The sequence below is a fragment of the Bos indicus genome, chromosome 14 (assembly GCF_029378745.1).
Source record: "Bos indicus isolate NIAB-ARS_2022 breed Sahiwal x Tharparkar chromosome 14, NIAB-ARS_B.indTharparkar_mat_pri_1.0, whole genome shotgun sequence".
NCBI lineage: Eukaryota > Metazoa > Chordata > Mammalia > Artiodactyla > Bovidae > Bos > Bos indicus.
Genome location: NC_091773.1, coordinates 1857203 through 1879315, shown reverse-complemented (window position 1 = coordinate 1879315; position 22113 = coordinate 1857203). Strand labels below are relative to the sequence as shown.

The 22113-nt window shown below is 65.4% G+C and overlaps 1 protein-coding gene across 1 annotated transcript; it reads right to left on the bottom strand.

Annotated features, from left to right (window-relative positions):
* Positions 1-13579: 13579 nt before the first annotated feature.
* Positions 13580-16984, bottom strand: ARC (activity regulated cytoskeleton associated protein). The gene is made up of 3 exons (XM_070802318.1): positions 14961-16984; positions 14562-14703; positions 13580-14350 (listed from the first exon to the last, which is right to left on the bottom strand). The coding sequence occupies exon 1, from the start codon at positions 16773-16775 to the stop codon at positions 15585-15587; it is 1191 nt and encodes a 396-aa protein (XP_070658419.1). The 5' UTR covers positions 16776-16984; the 3' UTR covers positions 13580-14350; positions 14562-14703; positions 14961-15584.
* Between the last annotated feature and the right edge of the window lie 5129 nt (positions 16985-22113).

The window sequence follows — 22113 nt, the reverse complement described above, 5'->3', positions numbered from 1 at the left end:
CCTGCCGGTGTCTCCAGCCCCTTCAGAGGTTGGAAGACTGGAGGAAGCCCCCTCCCCGCCTCGCACCCCAGGACAGGGCAGCTCCACAACAGGGTCTGCTGTGACAGTCTAAGGGGCTTGCTCCCCCGGGGGTCCTCTGCCCAGTCAGAGAGGGCGTCTCAGGCTTCCAGGGGGCATCTGGGAGGCTTTGGAGGGAATTGCTGCCCTGCAGCGTGGCTCTGATTCTTGGGGCTGAGGGAAGCTTAGAGCCAGGCACCCCACCCACCCACGGGCAGAGCGCTGGGCTGGGCGGGCCTGCAGGTAGTTCGAGGCTGGGGAAGGCAGGGTGTGAATAAGAGCAGCGGGAAGAGTGACCCGGGCCCTTGGAGTCCTGCAGGCGCCCCCAAGGGCCCTGAGGAACTCAGGGGTAACCTCACAGGGTGGTCAGTTGGGGGGTTTCTACCGTGTGCCCCCCAGCCAACAGCACCCTGGAGAGGTGGGCCCCAGGGCTTGCAGGGAGAGGAGGGAGTTGTGTGCAGCTGGCCCCAGACCTCAATCTGTGGTCCAGTCTCCCAACCCAGAGAGCTGGGCTATAGGAGCAGCCCCCAGTACACGGCTTCCCGAGAGCGGAAGGCTGCAGGCCTGGGGGGTGGGCTATGTCCTCTGTCCACTCTCTCCACTCGTGCCCACTGCTCCCAACCAGGGCCCGCGAGGCCTCTGACCTCTGTGCTTATTCGGGGGGACAGATGACCCTGACGGAGCCCAGCCCAGGCTCTAGGGCTGAAGGGACACACAGGAGTCTTGCTGTCCCTGCAAACCCTTCAGACTTTCATCAGAACCATTTGCTACTGGACGAAGTACCAGAACGGGCCCTGGGGATGTGTCACAGTGGGGCTTGTAAGGACCCTGATAGCCCTCAGGCCCCATGGGGTAGCGCTGAGCCCCCGGCCACACTTGGGGGACTGACCATGGAGGACACATGGTCCTCAGAGACCCCAGATCTGAATCAGCACCTCCATCCTGGGGGCTCCTGGAGGCTGGTGCCATTTCCATGGCAACGAGGCCACTGGGGGAGGGGCTGAGCTGAGGGCCTGGATGATACGTGGGCACCGAAGCTTGTTTCGAAGCTCTGGGAGCAATGGCAGGTGGGGGTGGGGACAGCCCCTTCTAGGACAAAGCGAGGTCCCCAGGGGCCGGATCAGAGCTGGGGTTCCCCATCAAGGGGGGCAGCCTTAATGCTGAGCACAGGGGTCACTGGGACAGAAGCAACACAACCTTTCCTGGAGGAGAGTTAGGAAGTGACCCCTGCCCAGCCATCCCTTCGGAAGGGCCCCCTCCTGCTCCAGGCCGGGAAGAAGGCCACACCTGCCCTCCCCCAGGCAGCTCTGCCCCATGCCCCCGACCCAGCCTATAGAGAGGGGTCCCCGGGGGGAGGGAGGGGTCTGGGATGCAGAGGCTTGAGGGGCGGGAAATGGAGGCTCAGGGACCTTGGGGTGGAGGGGGCTGGATCCATCACCATCAGGGTCAGACGTTACAGGGTGACCAGGGCTGAAAGGAGAGCTCACTACCTGTGGCATTGCCAGTGTGCTCTGATGTGGGGACCAGGGATGGAGGATCCTGAGGTATGGGCAAGCCATGGGGCTGGCGCAGCCTGGGAGGGCTTCAGAGGCAGGCAGCAGAGGGACGGAGGACCCTGGGTGCTCTTGGGGAAATGGTGTGAGAGGAGCTATGGGAGTGGCCAGAGGGCAGAGGCAGAGGATGGGGCTAGATGGGGGGCAGTGAGAACTGCTGGGCGGCGGGGCTCGGGCGGAGGGGCTCGGGGCGGAGGGGGTAGGTAGTATGCAGGCTGTACTGGCAGAATCCAGGGATGGACACGGTGGCAGTGGGACAAGTAGGCTGAGGAGGGGACAGGCCCCACTGTGACTGCCTGAGTTCAAACACTCGTGAGTGACCCAGGCGGGAGGCACTGGCACCCCTGTGAGAGTGAAGCTGGGGTGGCTCGACTGTCCCAGGGAAGCAGCTCCCCCCTGGGGCCCCCCTCCCTGTGTGGCGGCAGGCCAGAGGAGGGGCGAGGGCAGACTGAAGGGTGCAGCGGCAGAGGGGGCTTCCGCCCGCCCTGTGCGGCTCTCCCTGGACCCGGCTCTGACCCCTGGGTGTGCACCTGTCAGTCCCAGAGCTGGCAAACCCGGAGTCAGGCAGGTAGACCTCGAGACGACTGCTGTGGAGCACAGGGGCCGGGCGCCTGGGGGTCCATGAGGAGCCCCTCTCGAGGGGCCGGCTCTGCCCAAGGCTCACGCAGCCCTACGTGATTCCCTGGCTCCCTGCTGCCCATGGTCACGTGGGGAGGGGCCCGGGGCCAGGCAGGATGGTGGAGGCTGCACGGAACTCGAGTTTCAGCTAGAGCCTGTCTTGGTGGGAAGACAGGATGGAACAACACGGACTCTTCTGAATCCTGTGCAGCCCACGCCCCCCTCCCCATGACAGGCTGTCTCCATCTGACTCATTTATTTATTCAGCATATGATAACCAAGCACTCGGAATGTACTGTCCCTCATTGGCTTAAGAAAGGATGAGAAAGATGTGACCGAGAGCTGGATGGCATCGCTGACTCAATGGACATGAGCAGACTTCGGGAGATAGTGAAGGACAGGGGAGCCTGGCGTGCTGCAGTCCATGGGGTCGCAGACAGTCGGGCATGACTGAGTGACTGAAAGACAACAAGGCAGTCTGTGCCCCTAGGGGCTCATAGCCTGGTAGGGAGACAGACTCACCAACGGACAGCCATTCAAAAAGACAGGTGTTCAGTGGCAACAGTCCCTTTCTGCCTGGGGTACTCAGGTCAGGCCTTGCATAGGAAGGGGCATAGGAACTGGGGCTTGATGCATAGATAGGAGTTTGCCAGACATGGAGCAAAGAAGAGGTGTCTCAGCGGAGGGGCTGGCGCACAGAGGTGGGGAGCTGGGAAGCCCTAAGTCTCAGAGCAAGTGAGAGAGGGGCAAAGGCCAGTCCGGAGGTGGGAGGGGGTGTCTGGGAGGGGCTTGGGTTTGAGGAAGGTCACATGGTCCAACCAAGGGCCAGCTGGACCGGGGAGGCCAGACAATGGGAGGCGAGGCCGAGGTCAGACCAGACAGGAGCTTCCAGGCCCCCTTAAGTCCTTCTGCTCTGAGGTCCCTCTGAGCATCCATGCGGCCAAGGCCAGCAGAGAACATGAGGTGTCCAGGGGCCCCGCCAGGCTCCTGGACCCTGCCACCTCTCAGGCTGCGCTCCTAGCAGGCTTCCTCCCGCTTGGCTCCTGCCCGCACCAACCCCAGCTGCTCCTGCATCTGTCTCCTCAGAGCCCCCCAAGAAGAAGCGCCTCCCCACCCCACGCACCTCCTGCTGTCTCCCTCCTTCCCACCCCTTTCTTCCTGACTCTCCTTCCAGACGCCCAAGGGCAGGAGTGGGGCTGGGAGGAGAGGCTGGGCTGGCAGGGACACTCGGTGTGTGCCGGGAAGGAGCATGGGACAGGGCACCGGGGACAGCAAGGCACTCACGGCTGGTGGCCCCAGGCCCAGGCTGCTCCTCCTGTGGCCAGCCTGATGGGGGCCAGTGCCACGGGACCCGCTGCTCTGAGCCCCGCGGTGAGCTGTGTTGCCTTGGGCAGGTCACTGAACCATTCTGGGCCTCTGTTTCCCCACCTGTAAAACAGCAGCTGCCACATACGGGAGTGATGAAGATTAATTGAGTCCTGGTACAGCCGGGGCCCCGAAATGCCAGAGAGAGAAATAGGATAGAAACAGGAAGCCGGAAGAGGAGCGCAGCCCCACTCCACGCCATGTTTTGGAGCGGGGAAGGAGGGAGGGAGCAGCTGGGCAAGACGCAGCCCCTGTCCTTGGGTTGGATAAATGGGGAACAGGGTCCCGGATGGTGGCGTTTGGGACGAGGAAGAAGCAGGCCGAGCCCAGGTTGCCGGGCTCGGGGCAGAGCCCTGGGGCATGGGTGTCTGGGGCCTCACAGGAACCGCGCCAAGCCCCAGCCCCGGGCCGGGAGGATGAGGCGAGGTCTGTGCAAGGGAGCCACCTGGCCAGAATGAGGTTGGTTCTGAAAAAGGCTTTCCCCTCATCCGGGGCTGTCTCCCTCCCTCCCTTCAGTTGATATATGTCAAATGAGTGCCCAGCACAGGCCAGGTGGTGGGGTGCCCCTGCCCCCGGCCCCCGCCCAGCACAATGAAGCAGGGACTCTGTCTTGAGAAGCTCCGGGTCTAGCTGTCAAACAGCCCAGGACAGCCCACTCCTCCTGCCCCACCACCGCCTGCCGGTACAGCCAGCCTTCCAGTCCTGGGACAGGCCGAATCAGCTATGGCCCACAGAGCCCGCTCACCTGCGGTCGTGCTGCTAGCTGAGGGCGCCCACCCTGACGGACCAGAGGGCCAGCCTGTTCTTGTCTCCCCGCTTCCATCTGTAGGTCCCAGCGGGTCCCCACACAGGCTGGCCGACAGAAGCCTCGTAGGAAAAGGCAGCATTCAGGCCAAGCTGAGGAGAGGAGAAGCAAGGCGTAGGAAATCAGATGGAGAAGTGGGGCGTCCACCTGGACCCCCGCCCACTGGAGAGAGCCCCATCAGGTTTCCGGTCTAAAGCTGGCCGCTGGGGTCTCCACGGCTGGCCCTGTGGCTCACTAGCTGGGTGCCACTCCCTGGTAAACAGGGTGCCCGGGTGGGGCGGAGGGCGCACGGCCTCGGTTCTCTGCCCAACAGTGAAATGCACACGTCAGAGTCATTATTTCCCTCGCCAAGGAGGGACCCAGGAAAATGTTTTGACCAGTTCAGAGGTAAATCCAGGGAATGCACAGAAACAGGGAGGAAGACAATCTGAGATGAACTGACACAGAGACGCAGCAGGAGTCCCGTGCCTCCCGAGGACAGGGGCCATTCGCATGACGGTGGTCTCCTACAGCCACTGAATCGTAAGCAGCTCCAGGTCAAGGGAAGACAGAACCACCCGTGGCGGAGGGCCACCCTCTCCAGTCCCTACAGAGGGAAGGCGGGGCTGGGCCATGGGCACAGGGACACGGTAGCCAAGGCCAGGTTCTCTGAACAGCTGGCATTTTGGAGGCAGACGTCTGGACCAGGAAGTACCCCACAGGACAGGAGGCAGAGCCCCCACAGCAGGCCTGGAGTCCAAGGCCCGGGGTGGAGGAGGCCATGAGCAAGGGTCCCCTGTTTGGGCTGGGCCCAGAGATCCCTGCCAGGACCCGGTCTTCCAGTTGGATCCCTCCTGTTGGATCAAGGAGTCATCATCCAGGCCAAAGCTACAGGCTCCCCTCCTGGCCCTCCTGGAGGAGGCCTGGGGCAAGAGGGGCCCCAGAAGAGAGGCCGACCGGGACTGTCCATCAGAGGGCCCAGGCCAGAGGCATGGGGTCGTGGGGTTTCCTCCCTGTGAAGGGCAGGGGCAGACCGCCTCCCAAATGCTGCCCTTCTGCCTAAACGCGTCCTGTGGGGCCAGCCTCATGAGCCTCGGGACCTATCTTGAACCCAGGCTCTGGGGCTGAAATCTCATGACGAGAGCCCCCGGAAGTTTGGGGCCCGAAACGCCTCCCCATGGCTGGGAGTCCCCCAGGGTGGGGAAACTGACCCCTGGGAGAGTAGAGCCCTGAGTGGGGAGGGGCCACCAGGGAGGCCGGTCAGAATCCAGAGGGCAGGAGGGCACCCACTGGGCACCAGGCTCCCCTCCAGCCCCACACTCCATCAGGGTCTGGGAGGGATGCCTCTGCTGGGCAGCGTGGAGCTGGCCTCAGGAGCTGGGAGCCAGGAGAAGGCATGGCCTGGCTGCAGGCAGGCCCCAGGGTGTCCTCAGGGCAGGGCCTCAGGCTCCGGAAGGGCACCACCTCTGAGACTGTGGCCGCCTTGAAGGCTGGGCAGACCTCGCCCAGAGCACGAGCCCTCTGGGGCCCCCAGGTTGATAGGTGGGGAAGCCAGAACTCCAGGGGCCCCAGGTACTCGGCCTTCCCCCAGGGTGATTGGGACCAGCTCACCAGGCACCCCCACGGCCCTGAGGCCTCCCCGAGCGGCCTGCCCCTCACCCACCCCCTCTTGGAGGGAAGCTCAGCCCCACTGGTGGCCCTCATCCCGCGGGCTCTGGGCAAGGCGGACAGCACCAAGCAACAGAGACAGAGAGGGCCGAAAATAGGACTGAAAACTTTCTAGTAATCTCACAAAAAAATAGAGATTGATTCATTTTAATTACATTTTATTTAACCCAATATATCCAAAATACTCGGTGTGGGGTTTATTCTAGCCTCCAGGCAGGTGCGATCGGGACCACCCCTTGTCAGTGTGCAGAGCTGTGGCGGAACATGGCTGAGGGTGGATGGGGAGGTACTGCCCTGCCCTGGGGCCCTGGGACGAGACCCTGGCCACTGCCTGGCTCTGCATCTTCCTCCCAACCCCGCGGGCCCCGAGGCCTGCACCCCCTCCCCATCACCTGCCTGCTGGCCCAGGGTGCGGGGCGCAGGGAGGCAGCCGCCCCCCACTGCCGGCTCCCCTCTCTCACCCACGCAGCATCGGGATTCCAGGCACAGAGCTCCCAGGTGGGCGGGAGGCTGCATGACAGGTGGGGGCTGCTGTCAGCGCTGCAGGCCCCCCCCATCCCCGCCAAGCCGGTGCCTCCCGCCTCGCCATCCTGGCTGGGACCCCTCCCCCTCACTACCCCGGCATCCAGTGGCCTGTGTCCAAGTCAGCCTGGAGGGCTTCAGCAATTTGACAAAGTTCCCCACCCCGCCCCTACCCCGAGGGCTGCCATGGGCCTCCAGGAGGGAGGAGGGGAGCCAAGGGGCCCCAGGGGACAGGTCCTGAGTGAGTCCATGAGGAACCAGGCCAGCGTCCCAGCACTGGGCACTGAACCTGACCGTGACCACGGCCTGCAGCTGCGGTCACCTTGTGTACTGCAGGGAACACAGGGCCAGCACCAATGCAAAGCCAGGAAAGGGAAAGGGCTGAATCAGCCAGCACCACCCACCCCAAGGCCCCAGGTCAGGTGTGCGGGGAGGGACCTCTGCAAGGGCGTGGGCGCAGGGCAAGGGCTGCGTGGCCTTCCCAGACAGTGAGGGCCAGGCTGACATCACCCGGGACCAGGGCGGTGACATCCAGAAGGGGATCGCGGGGAAAGGGAGAGTGGCAGCGACAGCGGGGTGCCCTTGGTGGGGACACTGGAAAAGTCAGAAGGTGGTTTCTAATAACCCCTCCCCCTCCCTGGACCTCCCATCCTGATCTTGAAACCCCAGGGGCCTCTCTCAAGCCTCACCCACCATATCTCACACACACACAGGTGCCCCTGAAACCCATCCATCAAGGATGCTGTGGGTACCACAGCCTGGTTCCCATAGCAACACATAGATGGTGAGGGAGGGGAGAGAGTGGCAATGCAGAGAAACACTTGATCAAGAACAACAACTTACAAAAATGAGCATTCAGGGAGAAATAACCTTGAGGGGCAGCCCAGCCCTGGGCTGAAGGCACCGCTGCCCATCCCTCACACAAACGCACTGGCCAGCGCTGGCCGCAGAATGGCTCTGCCAGCAGAGGACAGGCCCACGCAGCATCCCTGAGTCTGTCATGGGGGTGGCCAGGCCCGGTGTGTGGGAGGAGCGTCCTGGGGGAGGGGGATTCTGCTGTCCAGTGGAAGGCCAGGACTGGAGCAGGGCTGAGGTGTGGGTGGCTCGTCTGGGGTGACTTAAGCTCCGGAACCCCTGGATGGGAGTGAGCATCGGGAGGAGGCTGCCCAGGAGGTAGCCTGCAGAGGAGGAGAGGATTGGGTATGCGGAGAGCAGCTGTGAGAGGGGGTGGCCAGGCAGAGGGCGAGGCAGCACGTCAGCCTCCAGTGCGGGCTGCACGGGTCAGGGGTGTGGAGGGGCACCCAAAGGGCCTCGAAGACCTGCCGAGGGAGCCAAGGAGGGTGCCAGGGGTGCCAGACAACCTCAGGAGTCAGATCAGGGGGTCATGAACTGGAGTCCCGGGTGCGTCCAGGCCCCAGAGCCCCGGAGGAGTGTCCCCAGACTCCCCCACACCGCCCCGTCTGAGAAGCCTCCTTCTGAGATGTCTACCTCAAGCCCGAGGAAGGACGTGGACTCCCGGTCCAGCCTGCAGTGCGGGCGCCCACGGCCCATCTGTTCTTGGTGGGAAAGCCCACATGGCAAGGGGTTTTCCTACATGAGCAGAAAGGAGCAAACCCCGGGCAGGGTCCCGGCGGGAATGCGGGTTTCCTTCTCACCAGGGATGGGACTCCGGGAGGCGTAGCTTGCTCCACCAGGGGTCAGAGGAGAGCGGTGTTCATGCCCCCCCAAGGCCAGGCGGGGATCCTTGCCGGGTCCAGTGCCCCTCCCTCCCCGGGCTGTTTCTGAGGCCGAGGATGGACCGGGGTCTCATAGTCTGGGATGTCTGGTCCCCTTTACTGGGAGGCGTTAAGACTTCTGGTCAGGCCCCCCTAGCCAATACCTCCCACAGCGGACAGAACGATGTGGCAGAGGGTCTCTGACCACCCGGCCGACGTCCTCCCCGAGGGCAGGCGCCCTCGTCCCCGTTTCTCCTGAGGGCAGAGACACAGACTAACATTTTCCAGCAGAAATGTACTGAGCACCAGGGCAAAACAGAGACAAGATAATTACGGGGATAACAGAGACTAAAAATAGCCTCCTTCGCAGCCCAGACTCCTGGCACTGGAGAAGCCAGACGAGCCAGCACAGGAGCCAGACCAGGGCTGCCAAGGCGGTGGACCCCTGGCATGCCTGCGGGCGAGGAGCGGGTGCAGGGCAGCGTGGGGACATCCATGCTCAGGCAACGACTGTCAGGGCCATGAAGGATGGGGAGGAGCCAAGCTGATACCAAGGTGCGGGGCCGGGGGCGGGGGGTCTCTGCAAGAGGACGACGAGAGCAGGGCTCTGGAGGGTGAATAAGAGTTTGGCAGAAAATGACAGCTCCCTGCAGAAGGGATGGAGGTGGGGGCACCGTGGGCTGTGTCACGGCTCCCAGTGGGACAGTCAGAAAGGCGGGCAAGGGTGGTGTCAGAGGGGCCTCCAAGGCCACGGTCGGAGCCGTTTGGTGACCCTCGGGGTGGGGGCTCACTTCCTCCTCAGGAAGCCTCTGCATTTGGGGAACAGACTCTAAGCCAGACTCCAGGCCCGTGGGTACTCTGAGCCCGGGCCTGGCATGCTCCGTGCGGGCTCCACGTGCACCCTTTCCAGCTGAGCCCCAGCTGCCCCCGTGCTCCTTCCTCAGGTCAGGGCCAAGCCCGGGGCTCAGCCAGGACATGGGGAAGGCCTCAGTGAAGGGCACCACGCAGTCCTGACCCTCTCTGGGGCTGAGCTGAGGAGGCTGTGCTTGGAGGTGCCTGAGGCGCGGCCGAGCCCAAGGTCCCAGGCTCCTGCAAGGAGAGCGGGTCAGCGGGAGGATGCATCCTGCCGCAGAGCCAGGTGGGAGGAAACAGCTAATGAGAGCCTGCGGCAGGCCAGGTGCCTCGGGGAGGGAAGGTGGAGGAGGTCTGCCTCTCAGGGATTCTGGAAGGACAGAGCCCAGCAGGGTGGGGAGGGGCCAGAGGGCTGGAGGGAGCGAGGCAGAGGCTGAGGGGCGGGCGGAGAGGAGTGGACACGGAGGTTGGGAGCAGCTGTGAAAACGGGGCTGGGGAGTGGGCGTCACCTTCCACCGCGGGGCCCTGGAGGCTGGCCTGGAGTCGGGACTTCACCCAGAGGTTGCAGAGATGCTTAGAGATCGGGGCTCAGGGCCTTCCCGGTAGTGATTTTATTCTTTCCAGACTGTTTTACTCAGGGAGGGTGTTCCAGAACAACGCAAACCAAATGCAAACACAGGCCCCAGCGTCTCATACAGCGGCACCCCCGGGGGAAAGCATGTATGTGGTGATGGTAAACAGAATGAGAGAAGCTATTTGAAATTCCAGGAAGAAGCAAAACAAGTAGAAGGAGGAAAATTAGACTTCTAGCCTGGAGGACGCCAGGTCGGGCTAACAGCATGCAACACGAAGTTAGCATCCCTGCACGCTGGCCTCCCGGGGAGGGGCGGGGGCTGCCGCTCAGGGACGGGTCATCTGGGACACCGGAAGCCAGTGGGATGACTCGTTCTCTAAGGAGACATGGAGCCCCAGCCAGCTTGCCTGGGAGAGCTGCCATGGGTGGGCAGGGCCCGGTGTGGTCCAGGCCTCTCCTGGGGTCCCCACGGAGACAGGGTTGTCGTGAGGCTGCAAGGCCCGGGCTGGGGACAGAGACGCAGCTCCAGGTGGACACATGGGTGCAGAGAGAAGAGCAAGACTGGCCAGCCAGGGTCGGGGGCTGGGAGAGGGCACCCCTGCCCTGCCCACGGCTTCCCACTTTCAGAAAGTCCGCCCCGCTGGCTACTCCACAGCCCTGGGGTCTGGCTCCAGCTTCCACCGCAGCCCACATTGCTCTCCTGGGGCCCCTGAGGTGGCCTGGGGGCAGCCCTGGGGCTCTGGGATCCTCTGCAGGGGTCCGGAGTGGTGAAGACAGGACGGCTAGTGGACGGACAGTGTGATGCCGGTTCAGGGTGACAGAGGGCAGGGGGACCCAGCGGAGGGGCCCAGAGCAGGGGCCCTGGCTGCCTGATCCAGGATGGCAGAGATGCGGAGGAGGCCGTCGGGAGAAACTGCCGACCCCGGCTTCTACTGGGCCTCAGTTTCCCCACCTGTGGAGAGGCCATCCCAGAGAGGAGTGGGGGTGGAGGGCCAGAGGAGCCCCCGCAGCTGCTGCCCCCTGGCGCGGAGGGCTGGGTGCTGGGCTGCCCGGCCTCCTTCCTGGAGGAAACAAGCGGATGTATTCCTCCCGTCCCAGCTGCTGTGGAAGGGGACACCAGCTGGGCGCTCGGCAGGCAGCGTGGGAGAGCCCCTAGGCTGTCTGGCAGGTCTGAGGGGGCCCCTAGCAGGGGGAAAACCAGAAAAGGGGAAGAGGCATGAGAGGAGTCTCATAATTTGGGCCAGTGGGCAGCCAGGGCCCGGGGGGCGATGACTGGTCAGAAGCAGGGGTCATGAGTGGCCAAGGGGAGGGGACAGGGAGGCCAGAAAGCACACTGTCCTCCCGTGGACAGTCCTCTGACCCTCAGCAGGAAGAGGAGTGGCTTATAGCAGCAGCCCTAGTGGCCGAACCAGCTTGGATCTCGAGGTCAGGAGCATCCCTTCAAGAAAGTCATTACTTTGAGCATCTTCCAGGAGGTAGGCCTGGAAGACAGGGAGTCCAGGGTGGGTCCCTGCACCCCCGAGCCTCGGATCAGGGCAGGCCTGGAGCGTACTTCACGCCTTGGACCCAGAGTCACTGTCCCCCCGCCCCCTGCAGTTAGGTGTCCCTCTGGAATTCTCAGGTGGATGAGCTACTGGCTGTGCACCCCCCACCTCAGGGCACAGAGAGTCTATGACACCCCTGGGCAGCCAGCGAAGTCACAGGCAACAAGACCTATCCTGCCGGCCCATGAAAGCCCACTGGGGGCACAGGCTTGGCTGGGCCTGGGGGCAGCCACACCCAACGTGCTGAGCCTACCCTGGCCGGCACCCTGCCCTCACATCCTCACATCAGCTCTGCAGGTAGACTCGATTTTATAGAAAGAGAGGCCCTGGGACTTGAGCCCCAGCCCACCCGGCTCAGAAGCCCCCCACCAAGCTGGGCGTGCAGGGTGGGCCCCTGGGGCAGCCCCGCCCCCAGTCCCATCTCTGCCCTTCCAGCTCCAGCTTCCCTGCCAGGGAGGGAGGAGATGAGACCAGGGCCTGAGGGGTCTGGATGGGCAGGACGGTGGGGGTGGGGGCAGGGAGCACTCTGTCCAGGGGCCTGGGCTGGGGGATTCTCCAGGGTGGCTGGAGGTCCCACTCCCCTGCCCGGACCAGCCCACTCCACTCCGCCCTCCCGCCTCTTTTCTCGGGACACAAAGACACAGAGCTGCCTCTCAGATTACTGCGAGTGTTCAGCTTGCCTGTTCTACAATCATCCAATTACAGACAGGAAATTCATATTAAAAGGAAAAAGGGCCCAGAACACCCAGCTTCTGATGCGAGCAGGAGTAGGTCTCCCGGAGAAATGACTGACTCTCAGGCATCACCATGGTGCCCAGCCCCCTGTTCCTGCCGATTTCCTTCCCCATTCTTGTCAGCACTCTGAGCGTTTGAAAGGAATAAAGGAGGAGAACAGGGAAGAGGCGGCCTTCACCGAGGGCGTCACACCGGGCACCCGCTCGGTTCTGCGTGCACGGTGACGGCGTTCCTGGCAGCGGGTGGTTCTCGACGCTCCCGTGTGCTTCCGGCCTTCCCAGGTGGCCCCTGCGTCCCCGTGGGCGCCGTCCTCTCAGCAGGGGCGGCCGCGCCCAGCCTCCCACCCCACCCAGCAGAGCAGCCCCTTCCGAGGGCAGGGCCGGCCCTGGCAGGCCACAAGGGCCTGCCGACGACCACGGCAGCTGCGAGGCTGGGAGGGGGCTTTTACCACCAGCCTGGCTGGGGCGAACCTGTACACCTGTACCTGAATGCCTGTCCCAGGCGTTCCGTCAGACCCTCATCCCCGAGAGGTCCTGAGGGTCTGTTATGAGTACGACAGACATTCCGTATCAGACAACTGGAACTAAAGATCAAGGGAGATTATCTGGGTGGGCCGGGGTCCATCAGTTGAAAGACCTGAAGAGCAGAGCTGAGCCTTCACCAGAGGAGACGTCCCATGCCCAAGGGGCCCCCCTGCCCTGCAGACTCGGGGCTGGCCCTGCAGTCCCACCAGCCGGTGAGCTGATTCCTCGACACAAACCCCTTCATGTCCACCTCCCCAGGCCTGCTTCTCATCCCACGCTGCCTGGTGGAGGGGTCTGAGCCGCCCCACCCACAGGCCACCTGCCCATCTCCGGTAAGGACCTGGCGTCCTCCAAGAAGGCAGGTGTGTTACGGCTTATGTGCGCAGTGTGGACCGTCTAAGGTCTCGAGCCCACAATGGTTTTAGTGATGGCTTCTCTGTCTGCAGACCAGGAATGTGAGGCTCTTCACTTTCCAGTATTCACTGGAAAGACTGATGCTAAAGCTGAATCTCCAATCCTTTGCCCACCTGATGCGAAGAGCTGACTCATTGGAAAAGATCCTGACACTGGGAAAGATTGAGGGCAGGAGGAGGAGGCGGCAGAGGATGAGATGGCTAGAGAGCATCACCACCTTGGGAGATAGCGAAAGATGGGGGAGCCCGGCGTGCTGCAGTCCACAGGGTCGCAGAGTCGGACACACCTGAGTGACTGAGCAACCTGAGGCTCAGAAAGATCAAGCTTAAGACCCTGCAGCCAGGACTCACCAGGGTCTTCTCGCAGCAGGGACCTTCCCCAATTCTCATGGGTCCACACCCTGAGAATCCCCTCTGGGCCCACAGGCCTCTGGGCAGGCGTAGTCCTGGCAGCAGATGCGTGTCTGGCACCCCCGCCAGCCCCCTCCCCCAGCGCGTCCCACACCTTGTCGCCCACTCAGCGTGAATGTCAGTGGCTCTGGTGTTCTAAGATGGCCAGCCGTACCCCCTGGGTTCCAGGGTCCTGCCACCCTGAGCGGCCTCCCTCTGTAGGCGCCCTCCGGCCGGCAGAGAAACAGCAGCACACACACACTAGTAAGTTTCAGTGTTTTATTAACAAAGTCTTAGAAAAAGCGTCTGTCTTCAGGTGAGGTGGCAAGGTGGACATGGCCTGGCCTGACAGTCGAGGCTTGATCCACAGCGGGCGGGGACTTGACCACACCCCCCTGAGGACCTTGGGGCCTCCCCGTAGCCTGCGCCAGGAGAGCAGGTTATGGCTTATATGCAAAAATAAAATCTGGGGCGGGAGGCGGCGCTGGCAGGACGCAGGACGGAGGGGCTGGCAGAGTTTCCTGCGGGAGCTGGTCTCCTGAGTCTGGGAGCCCCCAACCAGGCCTGCTTGGGCTGCAGACACAGGTGGCCGGCCAGCACCAGGGTGTTGGTGGCTGGGGCAGTGGGGGTCCGGGCCAGGCCGCAGCAGGGCTTGGCAGGGAGCCTGAGTGAGCCCCAGGGGCAAAGGTTTCCGGGCCTCCTGGGGCTGGGCCTGGGGCCACCGGGCAGGGGCGGCCGTGGCGGAAGCTCTGGCAGCAGAGGATGGCCGCGCAACGGGCAGGGGCTCCGGGGTGGGAGCCAGGCCAGGCCCGGGAAGGCGGCGGCCCTGGGGGCGGGCGGGCAGTGGGCAGCCAGCGGGGCGGGCATAGCGGCAGGCCCTGGCCCTCACACTGGCCCCTCTTCACCATCAGCTCTCTGTTGGGCCCCCTCCTCTGGTCTCAGGCTTCTCCTCTCGTGCAGGCAGCTTGTAGGGGGAGAGGACAAGGGACAGTGCCGGGCACAGCAGCAAAGGCTCCGCTACATGGAGCCTGGAGACCTGAAAGGAAGGAAGACACAGGTGGTCAGGGACTCAGGGACCGCCAGGGCGGGGCGGGGCAGGGCAGGGCTGACCTCTCAGAGAGCAAGCCCTTGGGGTCCTGGGGGGCTGTTTCTCAGCTAGGCCAGAGGACTGGGGGCCTGGGGCCAGGGGCTGGGGGGAGCTGGGGGGCCCTTGGTGAGGACAGCCAGGGGCGGGGTCCCCTGCATACCTGTCGTCACTTTCCTGGCTGCAGAGGCCGGCTGCTGCCTCAGCCGGCTGGAGGACTCAGGCCCCAGGGGACCTGCCGCCTGCCATGGGTGAGTCATCGCGCGGGGCTCTGTCCCTCTCCAGGCTGGCGTGAATCACTGGTGCTGTGGGGAGAGAAAACACAGGGCCCTGTGAGAGCTGGGTCAGCAACCTCCCCCAGCCCTGCTCCCCACTCCAGCCCCCTCCCTGACCCCTGAGATCTCCCCTCCGCACCACCCCAACCCCATCCCAGCAGCTAATTTATGGGGATGCCAGGGGCTCTGAGCCTCCATGGGCTCACCTGGGGTGGGGTGGGCTTCGCCCAGGGCCCTCCCAACCCTATGGTGCCCCCTGGTGGTGGTGCCAAGGGGCAGGGGCTCACCTGAGGGGCCAGGAGGCACCAGATCGCCAGGTCTGTTGCCACTGCGGCGGCTGCTGCTGCTGCTGCTGTGTCTTGAGCTTGGGCTCTCCTCCAGGGGGAGGGAGCCACACTGCCCAAGGCTGGCCAGCTGCCCCAAGAGGCAGCAGGGGTGCCAGCCGGTCACGGCGACTGCCAGGAGAAGTAGCTTCCCTGAAGCCCAGGCTCCGGGGGCACCAGTGGCCCCTGAGCTTCTGCTCTGGGGTGTTCCTTGAGCTGGGTGCACGCCAGCCCGTGCCATCTGGACACTGGGTTTCTGAGTGCCCAGAGGGCCCAGGCATTGAGCAGGATGAGGAAACTGTCATGGCCTGAGAGTATGGAGGGCGGGGTTGCTGACTCAGGCCAGTCCACCATCGGGGAAGACAGACGCAGGGAGGGTGAGGGCTGGGTCTGCAAGGAAGGGAAGCCCCTTGGCTGTCTGGGGGACACTGCCCGCATCTGGGTCACGCGTGTCTGTTGGAGTCGGGCTAGGAGGCTGAGGTGAGTGTCCAGCTGCACGAGGAGACTAAGGGCTCCCCTGCAGGGGCGGGCCACTCTAAAGTCCCGGCGGGCAAGGGCCACGGGCGGGCAGGCGGGGCCCAGCACCCTCTACTCGGGCTGAGTCCGGTCGCTGGCTACGGACTCGTTGGTGAGGGCGGGCGTGAGGGACTCGGCCTCTTCCTCAGCGGGCGGGTGGGGGCCAGTGGGCTCGGCCGCCGGCTCCAGGCCGTCCTGCACCTCCATGCCCTTCTGGATGAGCTGCTCCAGGGTCTTGGGCAGTGGGGGCCTTAGGAAACGCTTGAGCTTGGGCTGCAGGGTGCCCACCACGTACTGGATGATCTCCTCCTCCTCAGCGTCCACATACAGCGTCTGGTACAGGTCCCGCTTGCGCCACAGGAACTGGTCCAGCGGCTCGCCCTGCTTCTGCGGCAGGTCCAACTCCCGCTGGATGGCCTCCCGGGACAGCGTGCCCTCACTGTACTGCAGGAACTCCTTCTTGAACTCCACCCAGTTCTTCACCGAGCCCTGCTTGAACTCCCACCACTTCTTGGCCGGCCCGTTCATGTGGTTCTGGATCTGAGACAGCCAGTACTCCTCGGAGCCACCCACCTGGCGCAGGTAGTCCTCCAGGTGGCTGAGGAACTCCCGCGGGTCCTCGAAGACCTGCGTGTCCACGCCCGGGCTCAGCTGCCCGTCCTCCCCCGGCCCCCAGGGCGGGTACTGCTGGGCTTCCACTTCCTCCTGCCCAGGCAGCTGGCCGGCAGCCGGTGGAGAGGTAATGGCATAGGGGCTGACAGTGTAGTCGTAGTTGTCTGCCTCCTGGCAGTAGCCCTCGGGACCCCCGACGCCCACGGAGACGGTGTGGCGCGCTGGGTCGCTGCCCACCGGGTACTTGCCGCCCCCGGACTCCAGGCGGTCAGCCCACCTCTCCAGCCGGTAGAAGACCTCCCGCCACACGTGCATCTCCCGCTTGACCCAGCGCTCCAGGTTGGCGATGGTCTCCTGGCAGCGGCTCAGGCAGGCCTTGATGGACTTCTTCCAGCGCTGCGAGTCGCTGGTGGGCACGTACCCATCCAGGTTGCTCTCCAGCTTGCCCACGGACCGGTGCAGCCCCTTCAGCTCCCGCTCCACCTGCTTGGACACTTCAGCGAGCAGGTGCCGGTGGGTCCTCCGCACGTGCTCCAGCATCTCCGCCCGGCACTTACCGATCTGCAAGATCACGTTGGGCTTGGCGGCCGGACCGCTGCGGGGCCCGGGGTAGGCGTGGAGGCCGCCGGTCGTCCTGTGGTCCAACTCCATCGGCTTGCAGGTTGCGGCGGGGCTCGCTCGGATAGGCGGGAGAGGGAGGCTGCAAAATCCTCTTGGGGATGGCGAGGGGCTGCTGGGGGCCGGCTGCGCGGAGCTGCGAGGCGCGGCGGACGGGTCCCGCGGAGGAGCGGCTGGTCCCGGTTGGTCGCGGCGGCGGCGGTGGCAGCGGCGGAGCCGGAGGACTCAGCGCCCGAGCTCTGCGCTGAGGCTCGGCCGCCGGCTCTTTATGCCGCCAGCGCGGCCCGTGGGCGGCCCCGTCGCCGAGCCTCGGCTCCGATTGGCCCGGGCGCCGGCTCCCCGCCCGCGCCCCCAGCTTGCCGGCCCGCCTTCCCGCGCCCACGCGCGCTCCCGGCGGAGGGAGGACCCACCCCTTGCACACCCGGCGGCCCGGGGTGACTAATGCGCTCGCTCGCGCCGCCCCCTCCCCGACCCATTCAGCCCGTGGGGACCCAGGGATGGAGCTGGGCACGGACCGCGACGCCCCCTCAGCCAGCGCGGGGCCCGGAGGCCAGGTGAGCGCCCCGGGGCCCCCACCCGGAGCTAAGGAGGAAGCCCCTCTCCCGGGCCCCTCCCGGCTTGCTCCTCCAGTGACTGCCACCTCCTGCCTGCGGGGGGCTGGGGGGTGGGGTGTGGGAGGAAGTCCTGGGCCACCGGCGCAGGCCCTGACCTTGCCCAGCCCGGGTCTGCAGGACATTCAGCCACAGGTGAGACCCAGCCGCCACCACGGCACTCGGACCCTCTTCCCTGATCTGAAGACCTTGAGGCATGTTCGTGCACACACACACTCACAGGTGTCAGGTGTGAGTCCCGACGTGGCCTGATCCCTCTGTCCCTGCCCTGGAGCCCCTGAATCCAGGCCTGGAGCTGGCCCTGCGCCCTGTGTGAGGGGCACACACCCAGGGCTTGGCTCCCCCGGCTCCCCTGGCCATGGAGTGGGTGTGTGTGTGCCTGGCTGGCAGTAGCTGGGCATGACCGCCTGTCACCCCACTCCCAGGTCTTTGCTGAGGCCAGGACTTCTTCACTTGGTGCCTCCAGGGACACCTGGAGGCTGCTTTCAGGGGGCAGGAGGTGGGGCAGACGGAGGGGTCCTGCCTCCCACTGCAGGGTGTGGCCCCTGAACCCCCAGGGCACAACCAGAACTGGTCAGAAGCTCCAAGACTTCTAGGAGGATGGAGGTGGGGGGTTGGGGGAGGGGGGAGGGTGCTGGCAGCCTGATGCGGTTGGAGGCTGAGAACCAAAGCACCATATACCATATAAGGAACGGGGCTCCGGAAGCTGAGATTCCCTCCAGAGGGAGGTCCCTTCTGCCTCCCTGGCAACAGTGTGGGGAAGGGACGTCCCCCTGGATGCCCGAGACAGATGGCTGTGGTCCCAGGTCCTCTGCAGTTCTACGGGCACAGGTGGCACACATTGCCCGCAGCCACGCACCACTGCCTGTCCAGATGCCTTCCCTGCAGCCAGCGCCCTCACACACACACTGCACACTCACCCCTCCCCCATATAGACACTCATACCTCCCACCCGCCCATCCTCCCCCCATCCAGTCATCCCTGTCTGTCCACACCTACCCCCTCATGCCAGGCCCACCCGCCCCCAGCGTCTTGCTCACACGCGCGAGGGCACACGGGCGCCCACGCTGCAATCCCCCCTTTGGGCCCCCCCGGAGGCCCCTGCTGTCCTGGGAGCACCCCTCAGAGCCAAGCTGCCACCTCCTTTCCCACTCTAAGCTTTCTCCCCTAGCCAGGAGGAATGTCTCCCTGGCAGAAACTCCCCCTGAATCGCGCTCCTGGCATTTCTAATTAAAGGCAAGTGGGTGAGCAGAGAGGGAGCAGGGTGGGGAGTGGGCCAGCCACTGCCAGAACAGGAATCCCGGGGCTGGAGGCAGTAGGATGTCTGTGTGCGTGAGCGGGCCTGGTCACCGCCGCCGGAGTGGGGCCATGAGCCTGCGACCACATCTGAGGGCCCTGGTCAGGAGAAGCCTGCAGCGAGCCAGCCAGGCAGGGACTGCGTGTGTGCACCTGTGTGCTCGCGCATGTGTGTGTGTGTGTGTACACCTGCGTGTGGCGGGGGTGCCAGAGCCAGCACCTGAGTGACCAGTGGGGGATGGCTGGTCAGCCCTCAGTCTACAGAGGCCCTGTGGCCCCCAAGCCGTGGGGCGGCTGGGGCAGGAGGCTGGAGGTGGGCATCCCCTCTGTGGGCACGAGAGCGGGTCTCAGGGCAGCCTGGCAGGCGAGCTGGCCTCGACCCCGGCCCTCGGTGGCCCCTCTGCCCGGCCTGCCGTGGGCGCGGGGGGTGCTGCACAGAGGCTGCGCTCACGAGGCCGCTGTGACAGGTGATGGGCCGCAGCCGCTGCTCCGGGAACACTTAATCGCTGCCCAATTATCGCCCCAGAAGCCCTCAGCACACCCCCGCGCTGCAGCCTCAGGCTCCATTCTCCCGCCGCCTCCGGAGAGGAGGCCTGGCCAGCTCTGTGCTTAGGGGGGCTGCCCCGGCATCCCCTGTCCTCAGGGCTGAAGGCCTCCAGCTCTAGCCCACCCAGAGCAGGCCGGCTCAGGCTGAGGAGGGGCGGGTGCAGCGGGCAGCCGGGGTGTGCAAGGACTGAGTGGGGCCCAGCCCCCCACCCCCGGCTCTCAGAGCCCAGCTGGGCGGCTGTTCCTCAGGCCTGGCAGCTCCTGAGGCCTCACCTGCTCCGGACGGAGGTGGGTGAGCGGGGGAGGCTGGGTCTGCCCAATGTGAGGGTCCGGGCAGCCCCCATTCCAGCCCCTGCGGGTTCTAACACCCCACCCCCAGGGCTCGGGGCTCCCAGCCCCCAGGGCTGCTCTCCCGATGCTGAGACCCTTGTTTCAGCCCCGGGTCTCCTCACCCTCTCCAGCCAGCCACCCCTCCCCTCCCTGCAGCACCTGCCTTTCCAGGACTGCTCCATGATCAGGTTGACCAGGTTCCGTCCCCAGGGTACACACCTACCTCTGCAGACCCATCAGAGCCGGGCCCAGGCCCCACAGGCACAGGGGCACTCCTCCGCGGGGCGGGGTGGGACAGGCTGTTGGGCCCGGGCCTCCCTCCTTGCCCCTCTTCCGGGGTCTGGGGTGCGTTTTGGGAGCCAGGCTTGGCCTGCCTCTCCAGCAGGGCCTCAGCCGCCGCCCTGCAGACTCGCAGCCTCTCATCAGCCCGCAGTGTGGGCACAAGCATCTGCAGGCAGAGCTCCCGCTGTCATGGACCCCCTGGGCCCAGGTCACTGCCTCCTGCGGCGGGGAGGGGGGCTGTGGAGGGAAAGCCGCGGCGTCCCCGGAGCAGCCGTCAGCCACCCACTCTCACCTGGCCCTTCCTGCCCAGCTTTGGCCTGGAGTCCAGGTGCCCGCCCTCCACGTGTGCCCGCCACCCGTCCTGCCAGCCGGTGGGGCCTCCTCCTGCCTCCTGCACCTGCCTGCCCATTCGTTTGTCATTCCCGGCCCGGCTGTCCCGGTGCCCACCCTGGCCAGCACTGCTGCCGGCCCCTCGCCCTAAACCAGGTACGAACCCAGGTCTCCCGCACTTGCTGCTTCCCTCTTGCTCAGCCAGGCACTTAGAGCCGAGAGCCGGGTGTGACGGCGGCCCCAGAACACCGTCCGCACCCTCACAGCTGAGCCACGGAGCCTGAAGCCGGCCTGGCACAGAGCGTGCGTGCGCAATGGGTCGTGGAGCGGGCGAGATAGTGGGCCCTTCTCCCTCCCTTTCTGGTTGGGAGACAGTTGGCGGTTGCCCACGTGAACCTCAACTGTCCGTCTGTAAAGTGGGCTGACGGTGCCAGGGCCTGGGGTCCAGTGAGGCCGAGTGCTGGTCCTCTTGCCTGACCTGGTCCCCACCCGAGAACGCCCCCCTTGTCCTGAGTCCTGCCGAGAGCCTCCCGTAGGAGCGTCACTTCCGGGATCTGGGAGGTGGGAGGTGGTTGGAACCCCTCCCTGTGGCCCCTGTGGGGAGCGCCCATGTCCCCGAGGCAGTGGTGGGGCCAGAACACCTGCCCGGGCTCCAGCAATGAGGCCGAGCAGAGGCCCTGGGGACAGCCGGCTGCAAGGCCTGGGGCTCGAGCCCAGGCAGCCAGGAGGGCACTGCCGGTCCAGCCACGGTCCCGAGCCCAGCTGCGGGGGGCCGGGCCGCGGAGAGGCCAGGACAGCGGGTGGGGACCCTGGACATGGGGGCAGAGCTGGGCCCTGGAGGAGCACGTCCACTGGGAAACGGAGGCACAGAGAAGGGAGAGCCACTGGGGCTGGTGGTCTCCTGCCTGGGGAGACAATCTCCCTCATCTCACAGAGGCCCTGAGCCGGGGCAACGGCTGGGGTCCCTCTGCTCTGCGTGCCTGCGGGGGGCCTGCTGCAGCAGAGCCTCTGGGAGGGCCCAGGAGGCCAGGGCAGGAGCTCCGGGGGATCCGGCATGGGCTGACCTGAGACAGGAGTGACCCTGAGCAGGGGGCTGGGCCCAGCCTGGGGGCTGGGGTAGGCAGCGGGCGCTGGACCATGTGGGGGGGGGGGGGGAGCTGAGCTGCTCCCTGAGCTGCGGGAGCGTTTTTTCTTTTTCTTTCCTGTCCCGCCCCTCCTCCAGGGCTTCCTCTCCTCTCCCAGTTGGCAGGGTGTGTGCTGCGTCCTGTCCCCGGAACAGGCAGCCTCACACTCCAGACCCTCCTCCCTCCTCGCCAAGGAAAGTTCTGCATTTTCCTGACAATACCAGCCTGGTAGGGCCTCCCTGCATCCTCCAGGCCAGGGCCCCAGCAGGGGCCATGGGCAGGGCGGGGCGGGGCCCGTCCTCAAGGGACACTCTTTCCTTGCCACCCCCAGCCGTTGCGCAAGGGAAGGCAAAGCCCCCAGCGAGAGGGTCCAGGGCTGCTCCAGGTCCCTCCGCAGGGAAGCCAGAGCCGGGACAGGCTGGTGAGAGGGCGTGGGGACGGTCTGCTGGCTCCCCAAGGCGCTAGGTGCGTCCTGCATGACCAGGGGTGGGCCCCCTCAGCACCCGCCTCCCGGGCTCAGTTTCCTCACCCGCAGAGTGGGTCCAGCCATCGCTGCCCTGCTTGGCTGTGAGGTGAGTCAGTCAATCAAGCGGCACTTCCGTAGCCTGGCTTGGCCGGCACCGAGCAAGGTGGGGTGGTGGGGAGGTGCAGGTCACCCATGAAATAGGGCCACCGCCGTGAGCCCCCACACAGTCCCCAGAGGACACCGGGCTGGGCATGGCCTGAGGCATGCTGCCCACGGGGCCACTGCCCTTGGCACTGGGCCGCCAGCTGGCGGCACCTCCGCTCAGAGGGTCAGGCCCTTCAAGGAGCAGCCGCGGCGTCCAGGGTGCCTGCCGGGGAGTCGGACAG

What these genes read in the sequence shown, in the direction of transcription:
- ARC (XM_070802318.1), bottom strand. Translation starts at nt 16,775, where the DNA reads ATGGAGTTGGACCACAGGACGACCGGCGGCCTCCACGCCTACCCCGGG.